The sequence below is a fragment of the Mugil cephalus genome, chromosome 14 (assembly GCF_022458985.1).
Source record: "Mugil cephalus isolate CIBA_MC_2020 chromosome 14, CIBA_Mcephalus_1.1, whole genome shotgun sequence".
Classification (NCBI taxonomy): domain Eukaryota; kingdom Metazoa; phylum Chordata; class Actinopteri; order Mugiliformes; family Mugilidae; genus Mugil; species Mugil cephalus.
Window position 1 is genome coordinate 8180113 of NC_061783.1, and position 25558 is coordinate 8205670.

At 42.9% G+C, this 25558-nt stretch overlaps 1 protein-coding gene across 1 annotated transcript; it reads left to right on the forward strand.

The window, feature by feature from the left end:
* Positions 1–8905: 8905 nt before the first annotated feature.
* col9a2 (procollagen, type IX, alpha 2) lies at positions 8906–25206 on the forward strand. The gene is made up of 32 exons (XM_047605321.1): positions 8906–9139; positions 10212–10286; positions 11077–11112; positions 11233–11295; positions 12362–12415; positions 12718–12753; positions 15064–15087; positions 15215–15268; positions 15353–15406; positions 16875–16925; positions 16999–17055; positions 17153–17206; positions 19274–19327; positions 19462–19515; positions 19963–20016; positions 20106–20159; positions 20277–20330; positions 20413–20466; positions 20556–20609; positions 21144–21188; positions 21284–21337; positions 21419–21472; positions 21553–21606; positions 21684–21755; positions 22102–22137; positions 22247–22291; positions 22622–22654; positions 22747–22893; positions 22999–23053; positions 23208–23396; positions 23498–23575; positions 24422–25206. The coding sequence occupies exons 1-32, from the start codon at positions 9068–9070 to the stop codon at positions 24625–24627; spliced, it is 2076 nt and encodes a 691-aa protein (XP_047461277.1). The 5' UTR covers positions 8906–9067; the 3' UTR covers positions 24628–25206.
* Positions 25207–25558: the final 352 nt, after the last annotated feature.

Here is a 25558-nt window from a genome sequence, read left to right on the forward strand (position 1 = left end):
GTGCCTTGATAGTAGGTGGCAGCACACCAACAAACAGACACAGCGCCAACTAGCATTTTATATAGCTTATAAATTAGGCCATATAAAGCTACGGAAACAATTACCTATTAATAATCAAGCAAACAATGAACGAATTTTGGATTATCATACTCCAACAACTCCTGGTGGAAATAACAGGTTGTGCAGCCACTTACTGTTCCACCAACTAACAGCTAATGTTTTCTGTTTATTGCTGGAGGATACCATATGTTGGTTAATAAGAGCTTTTTTGATGATAATTGCTGTGGCAATGGTTCATGAATGTCAAAATAAACCAAGATGGTTAAGTTGTGGACCATAAAAAATAAGCCTTTGGGCTCAAACAATCAACTTGTTTTTCCATCAAATATTTCAACCATTGTTAATATGAAACATTTTGATTAAAAGTGAAAGTAAATTTGCATTATGGTTGAGTCGTTTCTTGTTGCTGAGTGGATTAGGGGTCCAGATGTTGGCTGAGGTCAAGAAACATACCGAGAATGGAATGTTTATCGGATCAGGCTTAAAAAAGTGATAATATGCATATTATATTTCTGTTCAGCACATCCTCTTAGTCATCTTTGGATCGGTTTATATCTGTCACTACATGCACATCAAGCAATTATCTGGACCCCACTTTTACTAGCTGTTTCTAATAATAATATTTAATATGAAAACTCAGTCATCACTGCAATAATGCAGATAGGAGCTGGTGCATACTGCTCACTCTGCTTTATTCTTTGCTTAATCCGATTCAGAGCTGAGAGATCCATGAGTCAACATGAGGCTTACAATTTAATACAATTCTCTTTAACAGTTTAAAAGGTTTGTGTTCCATGTGTAGTGCAGTCCAGATGTAATCCATTAATTGAGACTTGCCTTTGCTACTCAATCAGAAATAAACTCTTGTTTTTATTACGTATTTTACATATAAATGATTCTAAAGAAATGGTATGAGACAGATATCGCTGGTATTGCTGAGAAATTTGGAAAGATGGAGTAAATCTTTAGTGTTGGATGGTATATTATATAATTTAAAACTGCTCCGATTTTATATACAGTGACGATAACAAAATTGTTTTTGTCCAACTTTATTTAAAGCTGCACTGGATAGCTTTTTGGCCACATGGGGGCAGAATTTTACAACAAACTAAACTGACAAACTAAAAAGACATTCCGTTAGAAAACATAAACATTCAGTTAGAAAACATAAACATTCAGTTAGAAAACTAAAAAGCAAGTGTCACAAACACACTCTTTACTTTTAACATGGGGCTTTTACCAGTCTATTTTTGCAGAAAACAGCTTTAAATTAGTTGGATGACAGTGGTGAGACTGACTGAAATAATTGTGGGCCATGATGAAACCAAAACAAATAGTTAAAATGCACTGAAATACTTTAAAGTACAGGAAATTGGCACAATCTGTTAATATTTTTTACTGGTATTTCACAACATTCTGTCTGTTTCAGACACTGGATCAGTGCAGCTTTGTGAATGAAATAAAATAATATAGTACATGTGTGCTGTACATGTAGATGAGAAAATGAGAGACAAACGGAACAAATTGTGTGTGTGTGTGTGTGTGTGTGTGTGTGTGTGTGTGTGTGTGTGTGTGTGTGTGTGTGTGTGTGTGTGTGTGATGAAAATTGAAAAATTGAAATTGTCTCCATTTATGCCACGGCACCAAATCACACAATAACGTCAAAGTTATTTATATACTGTGTATATGCATGCAATGAAACAATGCCCCCACATGCATACAGTATCTTTAAAACTGGGCACATGAAGCTGAAAACTGATCCCTTTAAGTCAGTCTTTCAGATCATTCAGGGGGCAGAGAATTGGGCTGTATATGACCATTGTTGGATTGTCTTGGCTCATTTTGGGTGCAGGACTTTTGTTTTAGTCATTATTGGCCAACGCTTTGTTGTGGATTTATTTTGATTTATTTTGCATTCCATAAATGAAATGACTCTGGACCACAGTGTAACGGCCTAACACAACATTTTTCTCTTATTTTTCAAGGTGTACTTGAGGTCCAAAAAGCCCCCAACCTATATCCTTGGACTTGTTTTTGGATGTCCCGTAGGAAACTAAGCAGATTGTAAACAGCAGGGTGTTAGTAGTATTGCTAGGAGTAAAATAGAGGGGAGGTATGGTTGGCTTGCTGTTACTCAGTTCAGCTTCTTTCCAATAAAATTAAACATACACATGTAGGGAATATGTATGGGAAATGGAAGTGGAACTCTTGAGCTAATGAAGGAAGTCAAATGTGTTTCTTTTCTAAGCTGCAGAGGAGAGAATATTGTACTGAAAGACTCGTACACTGATCAGGCACAGCATTAAAAACACTGACAGGAGAAGTACATTGGCAATGAAATGTTATGCTGGGAAACTTCTGCACCTGTTATTAATGTGGATGTTGCTTCTACGGGCACCACCCATCCCATATCAATGACACTACTTGATGGCAGCAGCCATCCCCAGCAGGATGCAGCCTGACACAGACCCACAGACACACACACAAAAACTGTTTAGGAACAACTAAAAACATGAAGAACACACAACACAAGGTGTTGACCTGGCCTCCCAATACACTAGATCCCAAACTGATCAAGTATCTGTGGGATGATCCACAGAGACACCTTCAGAAGGTCCATGTCCATTCTCTGATGAGTCACAACTGTGACTCAACTGTGCTGGAGGCACAAAGGAGACATAGCATAGCAAAAAGATAAGGGAAGGGAAAGATTGGGAATATTCTGGAAAAGTCAGGAAACACATGAACACTTGGAGTTAAGCATGAACATCTCAAGTAACAGACATTCATGTCCGTTCAACAAGGGGAGACAATGTCATTGAGGCGAATCTCAGATCGTGAGGGCACTGATTTCCTTACTGAACTTTCACCTCAACTTCATTTGAAGGCATATGAAGTATGACACCACAGGCAAGATGCAGTTAGCTTGTGTTAACATTTTTTTTTTTAAATAAAGCTAGTTTACATCTGTCTACAGATTAAAAAAGTGATTTCATAGTAAGTGCACCTCTGACATCAAAGGTGATGGAATGTGTTAGCACTGGCTTGTTGGCTGTTTCCTCTTGTTTCTAATCTTCATGCAAAACTAACCATCTTCTGGCGGGAGAGATACAAATACTGTTGTAACTCCTGGCAGCAAAACAAGCGAGCAAATGTCCAATCAAGTGACACACAAGAATGCGGCACCTCAACATCTGCAAAACATGTGGCAGCATAATCCTTGCAAAGCCTCAAAAACATGAAATAAACATAATCTGCATGTTTCCACTTACATCTGTAACACATTTATTGTGATAACTTGGATGTACTGTTCCTTATTTATGGTGTTTGAAGTTTGGAAATCTCACACCAAGAGCCCAAATAGGATTTAAAGACCACATCGCTTCATGCCAGACCACCTCCACAGGCCAATATATTCCACCAATTATGTTTGCTGAAAACAGCACTTCATCGCCTTAATCTTAAATCAAATTCACGGGAGGCTGGGAAAACTTGTGGAGGATACAATAATATGTAGCTACCATAATAATGTCATATCATGAAATATTTACGTGTGAGCCAATGAAAACACAGTAAATCAATAGTAAGAGACTGTCTTTGATCCCTGTTATTCCTTATCACTGGTGGTGGTGGTGGAGTGCGGCTCTGGGCTTTACCCCGACATGCAATATGTGTCATGCTTTGTTGCCTAGAAACCCCTCACCAAGCTGAGGCTGGGGTCAGTGGCTGCTAAGCGGTGTGTTTTTTTAATCTCCGCAGCAGTCATCGCTCTGTCAGCCTGTGACTCTGGGCCAGTTCTCACAGTGCAGCTGGGTCTCGCCACCACATCAGGTTCAAGTCAGGGTACCAGGCTCGGTGAGAAACCGGATCCCACTCTATGACAGTTGCACTTTGCAAACGCACCTCAAGACGATGAAAGTGGCTTTGCAGTGGGCAGCGCACAAATAGCAGGCTATTTTCACTTCTGGGTGTCATCTGGCGCCCAAGAAGTCACTGCACGAAGAGGAAAGGAGGTCCGAGGCACGATTGCGTGTGAACTTTCACCTGTCACGCATATGCGCACACCCTAGAATGTTTTGTACTGTCAGCTTCATGACAACCGAATCAAACCGAGAAATGTCTTCATCCGCCGAATCCCTCGGTAATTTTACATGTCAGAGAAGTTTTAACCTCCGACTGACTGGAGCGGCTTTCTCACAGCGAGAGTAGCCACAAAGCACTCCAATGAATAGGTTTCATACCAGATAAACTAATATCCCCTGCCTGCATAACATCAGCCTGTCAGTGCGTGGCTCTCCTCCCTCTACTCCGGCTGTAAGCTATCAGTGGAGGGCCAGGAACAGCAAAGGCTTCGGGGTTGGCCTCAAACCCGACCGGGTTCTTAATGACCTCCTCTGTTATCACTGCAGCGCTACTCCTCACACCTGCGCTCAAGAATAATATTTACCCTGTCCATCACCGTCACGCGGGTGGATGTGTGTGTTTGTATGTGTCCTCCTGTCTTTGTGTCTGGCTGTAATGATGACTACCATTCTCCTCTTTCTCTCAGGCGTCTTATTAGAGAGGGGAGCGGACGTGGCCTGTCCGTGTGAAACAGATCTTTCTCAGGAACACTGGGAGCACAGAGCCGAATACCAGCGCAGAACCAAAACCTCCCTGGTCACTCGTAACATTTCAATTAGGCGCTGCTCAGATGCGTGAGCACGCCCTTTGTGTGTCTGTGTGTCTGTCTGTGTGCTTGCTTTGTTCTGTTTTGTTCATTAGTGGCGGGGAATCTGAGGCAACCACGTGTGAGGACGGTTGAATTTAGGTGGCATCTCTCAGCTATGATAAGTATGCTGTCCACCCGCATTTAGAAAAATAAAGAGTTAAGTCATACTCCCCTGGGGTTTTAAACATGAGCAGGAAGAAGGAGTCAGACAGAGAGAAATTCTGTGAGGCTGAGAGAACCGGGAGAGGCCAATATTTTCCTTAACTGTTTTTTTGAAGTTTGAGGAAGCTGGGGAATCATTTGTAACGAGAAAGACAACAATTGGATAATGATTCCTTTGAGAAGATCAGCCCAGCAGGTTTTTGGATACAAATGCATTTCCATGCATCTCATGTGTCGGTTCCTCGCGTTGTGTTATACAGTTCTGTGCGTGAGATTTTTATGTGGAAATGGAAAATCAAATAAGAACTGCTTTGCTTTTCATGTAACAGCAGAGCAGTCCTGAAAAGTCTATTTGTTAGTTTATGTTCACTCTAGACAGTGTGAAATTGTTTGACATTTAAAAAATATGCTGAAACACTAGAGTATTATTTATTGTGATAGCCAGATCGCCTAGCATAAAGGCTGGAAACAAGACAAAAGGCTCTGGTAGCTCTCCTTTCTGTTGATTATTTGTACACACTAATAATAACAACAACAATAATAATAATAATGATCTAATTTGCTGGTTAGAGAACTATAGAGATGAAATAAGATTTTATTTAGCTCAGGTCAAGCTGTAACTTCCGAGGCTAAGAAATGAAGTCAATGAAGACATGCCAAAACTGCAGTACCTTACACTGACCCCATCTTTGAAACCACCAATACATCACAAGAGCCCGACATGTGTAGGGTGTCCCGCATTTAATCAACAGAAATAATGTCCTTTTTTACATTGTGTAAATTTTTCCAAATAATTCAAATAATATATTTTTAAAAAAGTGACAAATGAGCTGTGGGTCCACAGAAGAGAGCACTGCCTCCTCGATATATAGTTGGATGAGAGCATATCAGCTGCTTGACACACAAAAATACCAATGTCTACGGCCAAATTGGCGAGACAATGTGCGAGGCAGACGCCGACGTCAGTCTTAAAAGTGTTGGCTTAAAGTGAAAAAACTTCGCCAAAGATCCTGCCAATAACTTTTATCCAGCGATTGACACATGAGAGTTTGTTTACAATGTTGGTCCGCTTGTCAAAAAATGCAATGTGACTTGAAACTGAACCAACATTTTGTTTTTCAAAAGGTCCGGACCAAAGCAAGTGAACTATCGGACTTTCCTGTGTGCACACGCCCTTAGAGAGAGTCTTAGCTATCCTGCCATGCTGATTGGTTCTGAGCTGGTCACATGTTTCATGGGTGCCATGTTAGATACATCTAACCACTATTCACCCACAGTAGACGACTGAAAGGATGTCAACTAATTTCTCACTATTATGTGAGGTAAATGTCAATCTCTCTCTTTCACGTTTGACAAAATTATTATGGCCAGCGTGCTCATGTTATATGGTAATACTAAATAACAGTAAGACTAGTTTAATTTTCACTATTTCCGACTATTTATAATTGCAAATTTTTAACTGCGATAGATACGGGAGAACACTGAAGAGAAGATAAACACAGCTCCATGACTGATGAGGCGATTGGGCTACAAAGGATTTTACAGTCTCATTTAAGATATTTAAAGTAAGTAGATGGTGGGATATTTAAGTGAGGGCCTTTTACATAGTGTCAGATGTTGGTAATAACATTTATAGGACCGTTGATGAAAATAAGACATTTATTTCAATATAGCATTTGAGTTAGCCTTCCCTGTAGCTAATTTCTCTATTTATTATAGCTATAAATTATACATTAAGGCTTAAGGTTATTAATGCATACGGTGTATTTAAGTGAGTGAGCAATTTCAGTGACAGGCGGGTACTGTCTCAGGTTGCTAGCTGTCTGCTTCGTTTGCTAGCTGTTTGCCCATTTTTGAATTAGCCAGAAGTTAGGCTGAGGAACTGGCAAGATGGTGGCTGTTAGAGCCACACACATTAAGCTTCAAAAACACTTTTCATGAATTCCATGCATGGAACCCAGAATGTTGGCCCATCTTTATATTGGTCTTTTATTTTGAGCAGATCCTGGCTGGTTGTTCCTGCGTGTTTCCAATCAAGTTACAGAGTTAAGCACTAAAGCAACAGTGTCCTCATATGAGGGTACCTGCCTCAAGTAACAAAAGTAAACACAACATGAAAGGCTACACATGAGATGAATTAAACAAAGCTTAAATATATCACACAAAAGCTTTAAAGTCCACGTTTTGAACCCCCTCAATCAAATTGTCAATCATATGGTCATTAAATCATGTTCCTCCTCAATGTGGCAATAATCAACCGTTCAAAGGAAGTGACTCACAGGAATTACAAGAAAAGGGTACTGTGTCATCTGGCTTTGCAGGACGTTGCTGACACTGTCACTTTTGCAACGTACTTGTTGGAGCAGTGGCTTCACAGTTCACTAGAGCCTAAGGAAATCAGAAGACCATTTACAACGACTGCTTGTGGTCGACGCAAAACACAAATTCGGCCCTCTCCTTTTAGCGTGCAGATGATGAGCCACAAGAAAGAAAGTCGTGCAGCATTATACAATTCATTGCTGACTTCACAAACCAGCTGAACCATTTACCACTCTGTTACACTGAATATTGAACTGCTACGTTTCTCTATTTCTTTCCAGGTCCTGTGTGTGAAAAGGAAAAGAAAAAATTATGTTGAAGTAATTACAATACTGTAAGAGCAAAAACAAAAAAGATTCAGACTGCATATTTCATTTTAATTATTTGGTTTTGTAACTATGATGTGGCCTGTTTGAAAAATAAACACATAACATCACCAGGAAATTGTTAATATATAATATTTTGGGCCTAGTACAGAAACTGCAATAGCCATTTATTTGCACTTAGGGAGAGTAGAAAAATCTGTAAAACAAATACAGCACAAACGCCACCACTGGGCTTGTGTCCTAATTTGTGGTTTATAACCGTGTGCTTGGATTCCCTGTAGTATGCAATAGATTTCAATATTCACTATGATCTATATTGTCACGGTGGACGGCAAATGTGATGTCCGCCTTTTGCATCGGCAGCCAAACAGCTCTGCAGGGCCTCATTCGGTGTGTGTTTGCTGCCATCTAGTGGACAGAAGTAAAACATTTATATGGTGCAATGTGATCTCTGTACAATAGAGGTCACTATAAGTTACTTTTTCACATCTCGCCGAGATTTGTTTATTCTGCTTTGAAAGGCCACTGAGGATTAGTGCGAGGCACTAACCTGTTCCGTGTGAAATGACCACTAGATGTCAGTAAATGCCTTAATTTGCATCGGATCAGAAAAATGAAACATGTTGGGAAATGTTTGCCATTTCCAATTGCACTTCACAAAGCAAAGGATGCATCACAGTTTTTTTTTTTGTTATTGGCTGTTTCCTCTTCTCTCAGTCTCTTCCATTCGCATGCTTTTTTTCTCCTCTTTGGATTATCTTTCAGTTTCCATTCATGTTTGCAGACGAACACTCACATGGCGAGCTGTTTGGGGGGTATTAGCACCGTCATGCCAATTTTAGCCTCAGGGTGTGAGGACAAAAAACGCTCAGATTTGCAGAGAGAGAGAAAGACAGAGGCGAATGCCAACCACAGGCCAACCGTGATTGGTATTGAACAGAAAATTGTTCAGAGGCCTGTGATTACAGTAGGAGTTTTTACACAGTTGGCTTGATACTCTGCTATTTGTTCATTGGTGCTTCCCTGCTGATTTGGGAGGAGCTTGAATGCTGCTCTGCCCAATTACCTATTTAACTAATCTGTAGAGCGTCCAATCTCAGAAGCTGAGTCCACGTGCAAAAACTTTTTTTCCCCACCCCAGGTGTAAGGCTGGCATGTATTTGGCTTGCCTTTGTGTACCTATATATAGTATATGTTTTCCCCTCTTTTGATGAGTGGATTCAGTGTTTTTTCTGTTCAGGGGCCGGCAGTGGGGGCAGGATTGCACCTCTCTCTCTCTCTCTCTCTCTCTCCCTCTCTCTCTGTGCCCTACTCCCTCCTCATCCATCCATCCCGCTCCCCCACCAGCCCCCCCTCCCTCCTTCTTCTCGGGCAGCCTTGCTCCACCAGTTCTGCACTGTGCCGGCCTGGAGTGGAGTAAAGGAGCGTAAAGAGGAGCAAGAAGAGAGGATTTGCTGAACCGAGGAGAGACAGACGGGGGAGAGGGACCATGGCTGCTCTCTCTGCCTTGCTGAAGACCTGGGTTATACTGCAGACCCTGTGCCTGGCTCTGGCCCAAGTGGTGAGTGGACAGGGGAGCTTGAGACCTGCTCTGCTCAGGCTCACCTCCCTTATTCAGGGGTTCAGGGGACAAGGGCCCACTGGAAAGTGCCAACTGGCTCTTGAAGTCTTGAGGTGATGTTATAGGTTTCATGGAGTATTGTAAAGTGAACAAAAATGTTGGCGCCTGACACCTGTTTTATAGCATGAATGTAAAAGAAAACATGAGTGTGGGTTTTCATCTGTGGAGAGAAAATAAAGCCGGACTATCTTTTATGGATCATCATCCTTATCGTGAATGGACTCTTATCTCTTCCTAAGTGCGGCGACTTGGATTTGTCATTACCTGTTATCCTTCTCTGAGGCCAAGAGGACTTTTTATTATTTTTTTTAATTTTTCTTATTTTATCTAAGAGTAAAGGAAAACACTGACTTTCTTCAGGGGCAGACTTGACAGCCATGAAGTTGAATCGGTGTGCGCTGACACGAGCACACAACCTTTATCCACAAAGTGTGAAAGCGCCTATTCAAACAGACGCCTACGTGCTATCCCTTGGACTTCTTTCAATTTCAAGGATTATTCTTTTTTTTTTTTTTTTTTTTGCTTTTAATTGAAGAATTTAAAGTTGGATTAAGGCTTTTTTTCATGTGATGGACTGACTGAAGATGACATTAAAGACGGGGATGGAGAGAGGGGTGCGAGGCGGGGGAGGTGGGGGTAAACAGTGCCAGTCTCATGACCCCTCCTCCCACATTCCTCCTCAATGCTTTGTTTTTACCCACAGTTTCACTTTAACTTCACTTCTCCATTGTTTTGTTATGATGTGCACCACGATAAAGTCTGTAGACATTATGTTTAGGATGTCCCAGAAAACAGTAAACCCCTCAACAAATATGTGTTATTTACATCCTGATTCTTCATTTTTAAAACTGAACATATGCAAAAGAATCCATAAAAGTAATGTTACCATCCATTATATCAATTACATATAATGTAGAGTTTATTATATGTTATTTTAATATTTTAAAATAGTTATTGTCATATCCGACATTGCAAGTTGTTTGACATCTCTTCTCTCTCCCTTAATTTTCAGAGGGGCCCACCTGGACCTCAGGGCCAGCCAGGCCCACCAGGCCCCTCTGGTACTCCTGGGTCCGATGGCATTGATGTGAGTATCCCACTCAGGTTTGCCCAACAGGTTTGTCTACAAAGCTGCTCATTGTGCTGCAGAAATATACTGCAGCGCTGCAGTCTTACCAGCAGAGGGCACTGCAAAATGAAAACACACCTGCACAAAAGGGCTCTGTTCCCAGCAGAGAGAGGGGTCTTTGAGACCGGACCCCGAGTCCAGTCCTGGGTCTGTGTCGCAGTAACGTGATACATGCGAGTTATTTCTGAGGGTTAACGACAGACAGGTTGTATAAATATGTTGGCAAAGGAAGCGGCTGTGCTGGTGGAGCAGGAAACAGTCTGGTGGTGCAGAGATAACATGCTTGGCTGCTTAATTTAATTTTTTTTTTTTTTTTTAAAGTATCACCAGGTTTTTAAAAATGCACTTGTTATGAACACATACATAAACATACATAATGCCCATAATGCTCATCATCTAGTTAACCCTAGAATGTTCTCGACCTGGCCCTAAACACATCTAAATGACGGAGAATCTGGGTGCTGTTTAAACCCTCATCACTGGTGGAATTCTCAACCATGTGCCATTCAGTGCACTCTTTAACCAGAGGGACATTAATGTCACCGTAAAGTATGTATATATGCAGAGATAACACGATCTTTTGAATTCCCAGCAGAACTATGACATTATATTTAAGCGGCCATAATGGTTTCCATTAGAGCATGCAAAATGACGGATTATAAAGGGGATATAAGGGATTATAAGATAGACATGCAAACAAAGTCTAATCATTTCATAGAGTTAACATGTCTACTGTGTGTCTCTGTAGGGAGACAAAGGACCCCCTGGGCCGCCTGGACCACCAGTAAGTTTGTGCTGTGCTGTGCTGTTTGTGAGATTTAATATGAGAGAAACATTCACATCACATTCTGTGATTTACCTGGACTCGGTTTTCTTCATGACAGTGCTGTGTGTTTTACTGTAGGGGCAAAAGGGAGAGCCAGGAGAGCCAGGTCCCGATGGACCCCCAGGGGAGAATGGTATTGATGTAAGTGAACTGACCGGATGTGAGCTAATTAGAAGGAAAAATGTCAATTTTTTCCTTCAGAGTATACACTGTTTCAAGATTTGTCAGTTAATACGAGTTTAAACGCGTGTTTGTGGCAAATTATAACTAAGAATCTATAAGAAAGATTACTGATTTTTAAAAGTACACTTAAGCATTTTTGACCACTAGGGGTGCTGTAGAGAAATGTTTCAGCGAGTGGGCCCCAATGTTGTTGTTCGTGAATTCACATGCACAGTTACACCTGCAATGAAAGATTTCTTAACTTAGCAAATTTAACAGAACACTTTCATTCTACACGTTGTAGCATCTTGAGCTTAGCAGTGTCCCATGACTCTCATGGAGTTTGCTTAGTCGTGTCGTGGCGATAGATCTGTTTACATGAGAGTTTAGTCACCTAAAATGTACACAGCTGTTTCTAAAAAGTACTTTTTTTTATGCATATTAAGCATTTAGAATTGTACAGTGTGCTGGGTTTTAATTATCATTTACAGGTGTGTTTTGTTTTCATAAAACTGCAGTGTTCACCTTTGAATCTCCAACTGTTGGTTTATTGTAATATTAAACAATTTTATTTCACAGCGGGAAACTTGTTGGGAATACTCGCACAATGATGTGAATGTGCAGTAGTTCAAACTCATTAAACCTGCTGATTATACTAATTGATTTGATAACTGTTAGCGTGGAGATAAAGACTCGAAAATGCTTGTTTTCCTCATTATTTACGGATTTAGCTCATAATAAGTGCTTCATCAAGAGGAAATTGAGCATCAGTGCGGAATTGTCACATGCTACCAGAAGCTGGCACACATACACACACGCAGGCATTCCTCAGCGGTTTAGCCAGTAATCTGCCCTGGAATCTCGATCTCAGTTTTGCTTCCCAATTACTAACCAGAACCGTGTCAGCTTCGATCAAATTTGCGGCTAACCGAAATCTGAGGGGGGCTCAGGTCACGTGTTGCCTCAAGAAAGCACAGTAGCAGGTGCGACTCCCCCTTTCCTGACCTCATGTAACACACTTTCATCCCTTCCTGTCCGTCTCCAGGGTTTGATCGGAGCGAAGGGCGACCGCGGCCCCATAGGGAACCCTGGCCAGAAGGCAAGTGTCTAAACCATCTCATGAAAAGATTAGTATAACACATTCACCCTTGTCCTGGGAAAAACCTGAGAAAATATTATATATTTCACAAGGGTTTTATAGCATATATATAAAAATATCCCCAGGATGTGTTCCCTTTTCCTTGCATGGTGATGTTGAGTATTACACCGAGCCCTCTTTTTTTTTTTTTTTTTACAGGAGAAAACATATACTGTATGTCACTAGTTATAAATATATTACTCTACCTCTTCTCCTATAATGTTCTAACATGTAGTCATGTTGCTCTTTTACTGTTGTCGCAGGGTCAACCAGGTTCGAGTGGTGAGCCTGGACCTCCTGTAAGTAAATGATCTATCTCTTACTAAAGCGAACAGTTGCCAGTTTATTAGGTACGCCTGCCAATGTAGTCTAACACAAAAGCCTTGCACGTTATTGCACACTTTTCTCCCATAAATATGTTTGTTGAAATGAAGTTGGCTAAAAATGTGCAACACAGTATTAGGTTTTACATTATATTTCACTAGATCAGTGGTCTTCAACATTTTTCAGGCCAAGGACCGAAAACTGATGGAGAGATTAAGTAATGAAACCCTACCTTCTATATGTGTTCTATAGCCCAGTGCTATTTGCAAATATACATTATTATTTTCATTTTGCATTCAGTATTAAGCTATTCATATAATACACAGGTTCAAATATGATTTTTTTTTTTATTTCAAAATGTGCAACAGTAGGGTGCTGGTAACGTCTTCTGCCTCCATTTATTCCTTTACTGAAATATGTTGCATTCATGTTAATTTGTATTTAAAGAAATCTAAATTATGGGGGAAAAATTAAGAAATATATAAAAAATGTCTAATCAACCAAAGATTTAGCGACCCCACCTGCAGTACCTACGCGGACCCCCTAGGGGTTGCGGACCCCCTGTTGAAGACCTATGCACTAGATCATTCAGCCACAGGATATGAGCAAGTGGAGGCAGATAGTCAAATGTCTTGTGGTTTAGCACTTTGTTTTTCTTGAGACAGTTTCAAAGAATGAACCTTTCAGTTATTCAGGATGTAGCCTTTGGAGCTGGATTTGATTATTAAGCCTTTGCAGAAAATACTGTATAAAAACAATGAGACCATTTTATACTCCTTTATCTCCTACGCCTCGACCATTACATCAACCCAGCATCTATTAATCGCCTCCAGATCGCACAGTTTTAACCAGAAGCAATACAACTGACCGCATGTTTAACCTTCCTCGCCCTGCCTCCCCGTATGTTTTAGAATTGAATTTAATGTCATACCGCTGACCTTTAACGTCCCGGCGCTATATATCCGACCTCTTACTCACATCATCTCAGATGCTCTGGCAAATACCTTTAATCTGCTCCCAAGGCACTGCTGAAAACTAGAAGAGACACAGTATTTAAGTGAGATCCCTGAAGCTAAACCATGAGCTGCCTGAGGAAATCAGATCAACAGAGTCAGTAACTTCTTTAAATCTCTTCTTGAGACTTACTTCTTACTTTACTGAAAGTCTTTCCTGATTATCTTGAGTTTTATATATAATTTTGCCTTGTCGGCGCTTCAAAGAGTTGTCTCGAGAAAACCATGTGTTTAGAGAGGAAGTGTCTCTTTGATGTGACAGGGAACCCCCCAACCAGACACTTTTCCTGTCAGGGGTCACAATTTAAAATCTTTGCCAACCTCTGTTTTAATCTTTGACGTAGTAGTTCGATCTAAAGTGTAGTGAATAAGAAATACAAAATGGCAAAAAAAAAAAGGAAATGCTCAAGTAAATCCATCACCAAGTTCGGTACTTAATGTGCTCGCCATATATTTACATAAAATGACTAATTAGACAACATTTTCTCATCAGGGCGCCGTGATACTTATGATGTGAGTAATGACTGAGAGAATTGGGCATGGTTTGAAGCCCAGTCGCTTTCCCAACAAACATATTGTCACCCAGCTGGTCTCATAAGTCAGCCTCCCGTGTCCCCTTTTTTGTCACGCCTGACTGCCTGGCCAGCTGTGCCCCCCTTTTGGGTTCAGTTTACCCAGATGTGACACATGCTTTCTTTCGGCTGACATGAGCCTTATTATTACACACCACCCGTAATGGAGGAGACACGTTTTAATTCTGCAGCGCGTTAAATTCAGCCACTCACGTCTGCAGTGGCTGCGACGCAGCCTGAAACCACTTGGTGGTGCTCAGCATCCATCTATCGCACATCCTCCAACGTATTGAAGTCCGGAGTAGCACGATGCCATGCTCGAATGCAGCACTGTTTGTTAATCCTTTGTTTAGCATGAACAGCCCGCCCGTCTGGGGGTTGTGCTGCAGAGCCAGCTGCCTTTCTCCGCACAGACAGGAGATCCTGCCCTGTGGGCTGTACTTCCTCGGAGAAGGCTTACTTTCTTAATTACTTTGTTTATAATTAATTCCCAGCAAAGGAAACAGCACACAGAAACTGATTACATTCCCTGTCTTTGTATTCCCCAGCACTGTTTAACCTGCACTCACTCTGTACACAGGCATTACTGAATCACCGCAGTTGTTATTAACCGGCTTTCTCAAACATTAATTGATACTCTGATGGATTTGTTGCGCTTGTTATTCAGTCATTTAACCTCCTGTCTCTTCTGTCCATGCAGGGATCCGGCCTTCCAGGTCTGTCTGTAAGTACCTTGCGTGGCGTAATACAGCCGTGCCTTTATCTCTTAATAGTGTAGCTTCGAGGTGTGGAGATCATTTGTGCCTGGCAGGGTACCTGCATGTTATGGTTTCTTTTGTTTCTCTGTCTAGGGTATTCCAGGACCAATTGGTCTGCCGGGTGAAATTGGACCCACTGGACCGAAGGTAGGGACACCCGCTTCATTTTGCCTTAATGACATATAAACACATCAGAATACTAATAAACCATCCTTCTTCTTTATCATTTAGGGTATTTTGGGACCACCTGGACCACCAGGACTTCCTGGACCTCCTGGCAAACCAGTAAGTTTCTGTCCAGGGTTGGTTGTACAGGGCAGAAAATAAAATAAATAATAATAATAATAAAAAAAATAATAATTAGCTGCCATGTTGCACTTTAATCAGTGTAATAATGACCATCCTGAAAAATGGAATGTAGCATGACCAAATGCATCACTTTTTGTAACATATTCATATAGCAGGTGGACAAAATAACACAATTATCCTCTATAGATACAGTAAACTCCAGCACTGCGCAAAAGTCTAATAGTCGGGTCGAAAAAAAAAAGGACTTGAAGCTGCAATAACTCACAAGAGCGTTCCTGGATTTCTGAGGCTGAGACAAATTTCAATATGGATATCCATTTGAATTTATAAAATAAAAGTGTCTGTGCTCTGTGGTGCTCAGTCTAAACCAATCAGATATTGTCTAGGTCTCCCTTGTGCCTCCAGAACAGTAGTGACTCATCAGAGAATGGACATGGACCTACTGATGGTGTCCTCTGGTGTCTGGTAAAACATTGTTGTTAGTGGGGGCCTTTGGCTCCTATAGGTTGTGGGAATCTGCCTCTGTGGATCATCCCACAGATACTTGATCAGTTTCTGATCTCATGAATTTGGAGGCCAGGTCAGCACCTTGTGCTGATATTAATTTTTGAGTTGTTTCTGTGCTTTTGTACGTGTCTCTGGCCGTTGGTCTGGTCTAGGTGGGTGGTACAATTAGCATCCACACAAATCCCAGGTATGAAAGTTTCCCAGCAGAACATTGTATCAATGTTAGTGGTTCTCTGTTCAGTGATTTTAATGTTGTGGCTGATCGGTGTGCGTCTGCCAGAAATACATGAGCTAACAGGTCTTCGTTGTGCCTACGTCGGCCTAAACGCAGCTGACTTACATTACCGAGCAGGATGGCAGCGTAAAAGACAGGCAGTGGCAAACTGCTAGTGTCATGCTGAACGTGTGCTCTATTCAGCAGCAGTTAATGTGCGTTTTAAATTCACTGTACAGTAACAAAAACACCTGCCAGCGCACACTGCTGCCTGTGCATGGTCCCAGAAGACAGCACTGGTTGTTGAGATACTGCCAACAGTTTTGAGAGGTGCGCTTTTAAATTTATTTTCCAGTGGCGTATGCACTCTCCCCTGTGTGCATCTCTGACTGATTCCCAGAAGGGCGTTGGGAGGGAGGGAGGGGGGGGGGGGGGGGTACCTCCACTGACAGTGATGTTCCCAGCCCAGGGGAGTGTATTTGTTTAGTTTTAGTGCGCTCCCAGGGTAAATAAGCCCCCCATTAGATCGGTGGGCTGTCTCATCTGACTGTAGCAGGAATACATCAGCACCCGTAGAGATCCTTTAGTTTCTAACTCAGTCTAAATACGGAGAGAAGGAAGTATGGACGAAGGAATAGATAAAAAGAAGAAAAGAGAGAGAGTGTGGGCTCACCTCAAGGGACAAAACACGGTCTTCATCTATGTATCTTTCTGTCTGCTTAGGGTCCTCCTGGCAAGTTCATCGGTGGAGAGGAGGGCAGCGCAGACTTAGAGGTGAGATCCAGGGCATTTCCTTTATTGCAAATTTGTTTTGACCCAACTTCCCTAATCCACACTTTTCTTTCAGTGTCCTCTTAACTGCCCAGCAGGACCTAAGGGTCCCCAGGGACTGCAGGGAGTCAAGGTGTGTGTCTTTTTTTTCCTGTTTGTTTCAAGCATGATTATTTCATGTTACAATCTATATGTATATCAAACCACGTTGACTGATTCTTCCCCTCTAGGGACACAAAGGACGTGCCGGTATTCTCGGAGAGCCCGGCAGCATAGGAAAGCCGGTGAGTCGCGCGATCTCCGTCAGGGAGGACACACACATGCACTCAGACGGCGGTACATGTACATGTCGTACAGTCTCCCCCACTCACCTGGCATTTAGGGCCAGAAGAAGCAAGGATTAGCTCTAATGAAGCCCCCAGAGGAACATGACTGGCACTAATCTGGCCGCGATTAGTCGTGCCTGGCCCCGGAGTCAGCATGAGCCAGGCCAGATGAAAGTGGCGGTGTGGAGCCAGGTACAAGAACGGGGTGGATGATGGAGTCTAGGTTCACGCGGACCTCTCACCTTGCTGTATTAAGCAGAGCTAATGAGCACACAGCGGGGCTCCGAGGGAGCAGCCAGCCGGGCCCCTGGAATTAGCCTCTGATCTCCACGCACAAGGAGCCTTCTGGCAGCGCTTAGATGCTCCAAACACTCAGCACGCCGAGTAACCTAACCACTCCTCCCAGACCGAGCAGTGTTTTTGAAAGATCTGCCCTGACTCAAGGTTGTACTGTTTGACTCAGGTTGGGAGCTGTTTTTTTGCTTTCTCTTCGCAAAGACGGCCAACAGGAGCTTTGTTACATCCCTACTGGCTTTGCAGCCTAGAACACTACACAAAAGTTTGTTTCTACCTGCTGTATCTTTGATACAAAATCCATTAGTGCAAAAGACAGAGCAACACTAACACATTTATCTTTTGCTGAAATTGATGAAAAATAAAATGCATTCATCATCTGTATGTCAAATAAACAGAATCTGATGAATATGGTATTAACGATGAGGTTAACTTGAACTGTGAGCATTCTTTTTAATTGTTGCTCAGAGTTAGCTGAGGTAATAGACACCGCTCTGACTTTTTGTCTTTGTAAATGTAGAGCTGGAGCTGGGAAATAATTAGGGCAGCTTAGCTAGGATTATTGTAACGCAGAAACAGCATGTGTAACTCAGTACAGAGTTCATAAATCCTACCAGCAACTCCAAAGTTCGCCGATTCCGTTGCATTTTGTTTGTTTAATCCATCCACTTTGGGATATGCAAAAGCGAACTGTGGATTTACGGGGAGCGGCTGTAAGGGATGTTACTCTTTTCCCTGTTTTGCACTGCTTTTTATTCTCAGTGCTAAGCTAAGAAACGGGCTCAACCATGTTACCAAGATTCACATTCAGCTCTGGGTAATAGCGTATTGGCTTTCTTGAGCATAAACATGTTCTGCCAATAGTCTAATTTCCCAGGTTGGGAAAGTTTTTTTTTTTTTTTCAGCTTTAGTGTGTTCATGCACTACTAAGTCAGAAGGTAGCATCAACACGAATGTAGCTGTTTCCATTATTCGTGAAGGAAATGGATCCGAGGAGCCATGAAGCACAATTAATATTAAACACATACATGTTGACTATAAAAATCTCTATTTTCTCAAAATTGGATTTTATTCACTTATTTGAAATGGAAATTGACAGTGACAAAACTGTAACATGGGCCAATGTTTAGTTAGGTTTTCTTATCTAATATCATTGCATTTATGACATTGCCAATTCAGCAACCCATGTCCCACAGTTTTCCTTTGCATCCTGAGCTGACAGATCTTGGCAGATGTTTGCAAGAAGTATTTCTTTTTCTTCTAATAATAAAAATAAGTGCAATTCCCAAAATGTTCAACTTTTCAATTAATAATACAGACCTACCATTACCTCGATTGAACTGCTTCAGGAGCCAAAACTACCTTGAAATAATTACTTGAGAAGGTTACGGTTGTTGTTTTTTTTTTTTTTTTTTCTTTTAGTGTTCATTTATTTTTAACCAGCTACATCTAACAAGTTAGTTTGGCTCAGGTAGATTTTTATGAAGCTGGATGTGGTAAGTGGACCTTGCCCAGTGTGGGCTTCAAAAGAAACCATCAGACCCCTAGCCCCGAGTGGATTTTCTCAGCAGCTCAAGGTTTTACTTTGTGAACACGCACATGAGACAAAATAAGAGCTCCTATGAGTTTGGGAAAGATTATTTTCAATGTGCAGTTATTCACAGTCACACCTGCTCCAATGAAAAGCACATTATGAGAATAACTAATCAGCGTGCTGTTATTCTTCCCCAGGGTCCCAAGGGAGAAATAGGCATCTCGGGGGAACAGGGCATCCCAGGACCTCCGGTACGCTGAGACATTATGTCACTAATAGCAATTAGAAATGTGTTCATATCCTATTATTTACTCATATTATGGTGTTAAATTGACGTTTGCCAATGTCTAGTTTACGTCTTAATTTGTTTTACATTCCTTCTTAGGGTCCAATGGGTCTGCGAGGGTATCCAGGAATGATGGGGCCTAAAGGAGAGGCAGTGAGTACCACATTTCTTTAATCACATAGAACTTTATTGTCTTTCTGTCGCTGCGTGTGTACGAGGCTGTCCTCGTTCTTAGATGAGCACCGCAGCCAGACCTGCCCCCACTTCGCAAACATCATCCATTACCAGCAATGGGGACATATGGAAATGATGCTAACACAAATCTCTCTCCTCCTGTAATGAGTTGGGGTTGTCTGGGTCCACGGTGCCTCCATCTGTAGTTAATGATCCACTGTAGCCATCCGTCTTACTGTTAACATTAGCCGCGTTAGCCAAGTTAGCACCCCGGCTTAGTGCCAAAGCAAGAGTGGCTGGCTCTCTGTGTAGCTCCCATTAGTAAAGTGAGTTAAGTGCTAATTATCCCAATGAATAGTAGACTACTGCGACGCGGCTTCCTCTCTGATCTGAAGTGACTGATGGCGCTTTGTTTTTTTCCCGTAGGGCCCTCGTGGTTACAAGGGCATCAACGGACCTGTAGGAATTCCTGGGCCTCCTGTAAGAAGACGCACAAACACCAAGACTAAAACAACTACTCACAAAAAAAAGAGGTACTTACACAGACATTCTGTTTCTCTATTTCGCAGGGTGAGGAGGGACCTCAAGGACCACCCGGAGAAGCGGGAGACAAAGGAGACAAGGTCGGTGACTCTTCAAGTGTTTTATTGTCAAAGCAGGAGAAAAAAAAAACTAAGTGGGGACAGCGATCCAGACGTTCATTGTGAATAATCTGAGGCTGATTGGGTTATCTTCTGCAGGGTAGCCGAGGTATCCAGGGCCCGCAGGGTGCGGTTGGCAAAAAAGGAGAGAATGTGAGTGAACACACTTTTGTTACAGACGGTGTTCCGAGAATGTGCCAGTGAGGTCCACTGACTCGTTTGCATGCTTTTTCAGGGTCTGCCGGGTATAGACGGAAAAGACGGCACACCTGGTATTCCTGGAATCAAGGTGAGCATGCACCAGCCGTGATGATGATGAGTAACTTCAGTCTGAGGAAAAGACGGCAATTTATTTTAATTCTGCTCTTTTTCACGCAGGGGGGCCCCGGGCAGGCTGGAAGACCTGGTCCTCCTGGTCCTCAGGGAACGGCGGTGAGTGGTCTTTCATCGTGGTGGGGGGTGTGGGGAGGTATTACTGCATGTCTGAGGATTCTTAAGCAACGCCGCCAAAGCCACATGCTTATTTTGTTTTCTGGGCACTCGTCCAGTCTAACCGCGACCCTGTGATCCAGTCTCTTTTAAAATATAAACCACCTTGAAGTAGCATTCTCACTCCCACTGCAAGTGATTCATCACAATCAGACCAGTGGTGTTTGTGTGCGCGTCATTCTGACTAAGGGGTAATGGAGCGTGAGATGCCCACTTTGCTGTGTGGTCACCGCGGTGACACTGACAGTGCTGCAAACTCAAACACTTTAACTTAACCTGCTTATACCCGGCTGTGATAAACCACCAAATCACTGCAAGGCGCGCGGCTGTTGCTAGGCCTGTTTTCATCCACCTTATTAATACACATTACATACTTTTGTTCCCGCTTGCAGATTCGATCTGCAGTGCGCGGGATGCATATGATGCAGATTTAATTTTCATTTGAAGTGTTATCAGTCTTGTTAATTCTGTCTATAGGGATTACCCGGCAGCCCAGGGGCAAAGGGGGGGCCTGGAGATAAGGTACGCACATTTACCTACTGCGCATTTAATTATTTTTCTGCTTTTCATTTTTTTTTTTTAATGATTGCTTTTCTTTTCTCGCCATAAATTGCCAGGGTGAACCTGGACCAAGGGGTCACACTGGCTCGTCTGGTGCACCCGGACCTCTGGTAAACACAGTTTTTTTCCAACCTTTTCAGGTTTCAAGCTTATATTGTGCCGGGAATAACTGTACATTTGTATTTACCTAGGGTGAGCCTGGTATTCCTGGTGAGCCCGGTATGGAAGGAGTCCCCGGACCCAAGGTACAGACTCATAATATTACACCAAAACATTAAAACTGCCACTTTAAACTGCACTTATTCACCTTAGCTAACTTTTGCAGGGCGACAGAGGACAGCGGGGAGAGGTTGGGCCACAAGGAATAGTCGGCAAGCCTGTAAGTTGGAATTTCAAGTGCATTTTAAGTCGATTCCAGGAGGTACTTCTAACACCCTATGTATCATTCCCTGACAGGGAAACAAAGGAGAAAGAGGGCCTATTGGTGTCCCAGGTGCCCAGGGTCTCAGTGGGACGAAGGGAGACAAGGTTTGTCCACTGTGTATAATATTAGTATTAATACTTACTGTTCTCAAAGACACTTTGATATTGTAGTTACTTGAAGCCATCCTTTGGGGGCAGTATTTAACCACGAATAAAACTGAAATGAATCCACTGGAAATCATTGGAGGAGGCAAGTAATATAAATAAGCAATATAAATGATAATCTGAGCGTCGTCATCTTCCTTGTTTTAGAGATGCAACAACATCCTTCTTACTTTGTGGTGTCACTGGCTTCAATCAATGTTTAGTTGCTTCTTTTTTTTTTCTAAAGGATAATAAATTCTAGGTCTGACTGCATTTACATGTGCTCTCTACCCATCTCTGTTCCCAGGGCTTCCAGGGAAAAGTGGGTTCAAAGGGGGACATCGTGAGTAGCGCTGCCGTTCTTCTTATTTTAGACCCCGATGTCAGAAACCTCTGTATCCATCCTTCTCTATCCGTCTTCATGGTTTCTTTCCCCTCTCTGTCCCTTTTAGGGTGACCCCGGTGTTGAAGGATTGGCTGGCGAGAAAGGTGAAAAGGTAAAAACTATTACACCACCACCTAGAGCTGTTTCAAACTTTGTGTTGGAAAAGGCCACAAAAGTCTCTCAGTCTAAAACGACGTTTCAGACTTGAGACGAGAAGGAGGCTTCTAAGCAGAGTGATATAGCAGAACATGGTGGGAGAAGGGGATGCCTGTTTTTGAATTAGCATGCAATCCCCATAATAGTCCAGATGGCAAATAAGCTATTTACATGACAGTGAAGCATTGTTGCGCGCTGTTTCTTTGAAGCCACATTTAGACATTCCCATATTTCTGAGACACAAGTGGTAAATGGAAGTGCTGACTGTCTGTCTTTGTCATGGCAGGGTTTGTCTGGTGAGCCTGGGCCCAAAGGACAGGTGAGAACCAGATCTCGTAGAAATGTAATGACTGTCGGACATCTTTCGTGACTCTTTATCATCCATTTTCTTTAATGCTCTTCTCTTTGCAGCAAGGAATTAGGGGAGACTCTGGGTACAATGGACCCACTGGAGACCCTGGTAAACCAGGAGACCCGGGACCACCTGGGCTGCCCGGCCCAAGGGGACTTAACGGAGAACGAGGAGTGCCCGGCATGCCTGGCATTGGGGGATCACCGGTGAGTCCAGTTCACCGCATTTATCTTGGACGGAACCCAACTATAGCGATCAATGTTTGGCTGGCTGCTGTCTTTTTGCAATGCTCAGTCTCCTCTTCTCTCCAGGGACGGGATGCGTCTGACCAGCATATTATTGAAGTGGTGCTGAAGATGTTGCAGGGTGAGCGTCTAGACCTGAACACTCACCTTTGATGTCCATGGGGGGAGATTAGATTAGCTCATTTCACCCTAGTGCTTTCATCTCCTGAGCAATCAGTTGCCCACCATCAAAGGCAGTTTAAGTAAAAATGAAGATGCTGTCTCTTCTGTTACAGAGAGGCTAGCTGCGGTGGCAGTGAGCGCCAAGAGAGCTGTGCTTGGTGGTACAGGTGTAATGGGTCCTCCCGGACCCCCTGGGCCTCCAGGGTCACCTGGGCCTCAGGGCCAGCATGGCTTACCTGGTGCCCGTGGCATCCCTGGTATTATTGGAGCACCTGGGCAGATTGGAAACACAGGCCTTAAAGGTAAACTAATAAACATGGCCACATTGATACTTTTGCACATTAAAAGCAAACATTGCTTTTAGGCTACATGTGATGTCTTTACATCATTTTGTCCTCTGCAGGAAAGAGAGGGGCAAAGGGAGAGAGAGGAGATCCAGGAAAACCTCACTCGGGACCACCAGGACCCCCAGGAATCCAAGGTAAGAAAACTCTCGGAAACGTTTGATTTAGAATGGTCTGAACATGTGATGCCTGTCAAGTTGCCATCCAGGGCTTCAAAAACCACCCCACAGCTGCCAGTCAAAACTCAAGTTAATCGAATTTTCTGGAAAATACAGCGTGATCCACCAGTCATGGCTGTGCATGGTGCATGGACGCTCTTTTCCAAGCTTCAGCATTGTGAAAGTGTTGGGTTTATTTTCGCTGTAGCAGCATCTGTGGAGCAAAACCAAAAAAAAATAAAATAAAAATACATATAAAAAATCCCATACTATCCAATGTGTTTACATACTGAAGGGAACATGCATACACATAAATCCACTGATGTAACCACCTTAAAGAGTATAAAAACTTGAGGTGAATTACAGGTAGTTCCACGCAGGCAAATAAACATCACAGTTTATTAACTCACTTTGTCACATTTAAATTTTACGCTACCAACCTTTCCTCCTCTGCCGACTTTTTCGCTTTTGAACCTCCCGTTAGTTATGTGGCAGTGTGCATAAAATCGGTTCGATGGAAACGCAGTTACTGGCCGTAGGTGAAGAAGAAATGGACAATAAGCTACTGAAGGACTTCGGCTGATGCCACTGGAGAGGCTGCTGAAAAGCATTTTGAATGCATCGTTAACTCTGGTCATTTAACAGACGCTCTTGAATGAGAACGTAATAGGATTGCAAAACCTCCACGCTAATTCAGGCTAAACACACTCCATTGTGCGCGCATAAATTCAACTTAAATATGTGCACAGATACAGTACGCAAGTGTAATCAAAAGTCCAGTCCGGTCCCAGTGCAGTTAATTATCCCGACCTCTGTCACCCACAGGTCCTCCTGGCGTAGATGGCGTGGCTCGGGACGGTAGGCCCGGCGAGAGGGGACCTCAGGGATCAGCTGGAGAGGCTGGTCGCCCCGGGAAACCAGGCCCAACAGGGCTCCCGGGTTACTGCGAAGCAGCCATGTGCCTGGCCGCGTCGGCGTACACCTCCCCGAGACTACAGGAGGCGGGAACGATCAAAGGACCCAACATTTAGAGGCCTGCCCCTCCATCAGCGGCTCACAACACCTGGGAGAGAGGGAAAGAAAGACAGAGAGAAGGCAACGGACCACTCCTCTCAGTCCAGACAACATCAAGAGCGAGAGGTGGGGGACAATAATAGTACAGTGACTGGATGTGAGGCCCCCCCCCCCACTTCCTCCTAGGACTGACAACCAGAGGTTTTGACTGGTGGGACATCGTGATCTTAATCCCCCACATCTCCATGACAACAGCAGCTCATAGCCACCCACATCTCTCTGAATTCTAGTGTTTTTTCAGATGATGTCAGTGTCAGTCCCGTCCAAATATCCCAGCTCCGTTCCAGCAGTCGAAGAGGAATAGATTCGTATTGCATCTCCTTGTCTCCCACCAAAACAGTATCTGTGAGCTGAGAGGAGCTGAAGTATGGTGAAGGTTGCTTTTTTTTTTTCTTTTACACCGTGGTCACTTTAAATGGTTTTATGCTACATGCAATATTTTGGTTGTGTTTTGAAGTTTAAGTGACCCTATCTCTCATTCAACGGATGCCTTAAAAGTGTACAAAAACGACCAATAAATGACCAATTAATTTTCACTCGGTACTGTACTCTATTGTAAAATGTAGTCTTTTAATCTGTGAGCTTAGGTGAAACCCTCAACTTACCTCATGTGTACATTGCCTTCCCTCCTCTCCCTTCATACACCCCTGCTTTCTACCAAAGTCTCATTTTAGAAACTAACGACTAGCTTTATCTCTCCCCCTTGTTGCCTGGCAACGGCATATCCCGATGGGCACTCCCATCTCCCACAATGCAGTGCTGTAAATCTTTGTAAATGTGTGTTGATTATTATGTAGAGAAAAAAGAATGGGTTACGATATGCACCAACAAAAGTCCTGTGTTAATGAAATCAGTGAGTAATCGAGGAGTTCCCGCAGAAATAACGAC

What these genes read in the sequence shown, in the direction of transcription:
- col9a2 (XM_047605321.1), top strand. Translation starts at nt 9,068, where the DNA reads ATGGCTGCTCTCTCTGCCTTGCTGAAGACCTGGGTTATACTGCAGACC. An exon ending in CTGGTATTCCTGGAATCAAG is followed by an intron (nt 20,467 to 20,555) that starts GTGAGCATGCAC and finishes TTTTTCACGCAG; the next exon opens with GGGGGCCCCGGGCAGGCTGG. An exon ending in AGGACCCCCAGGAATCCAAG is followed by an intron (nt 23,576 to 24,421) that starts GTAAGAAAACTC and finishes TGTCACCCACAG; the next exon opens with GTCCTCCTGGCGTAGATGGC.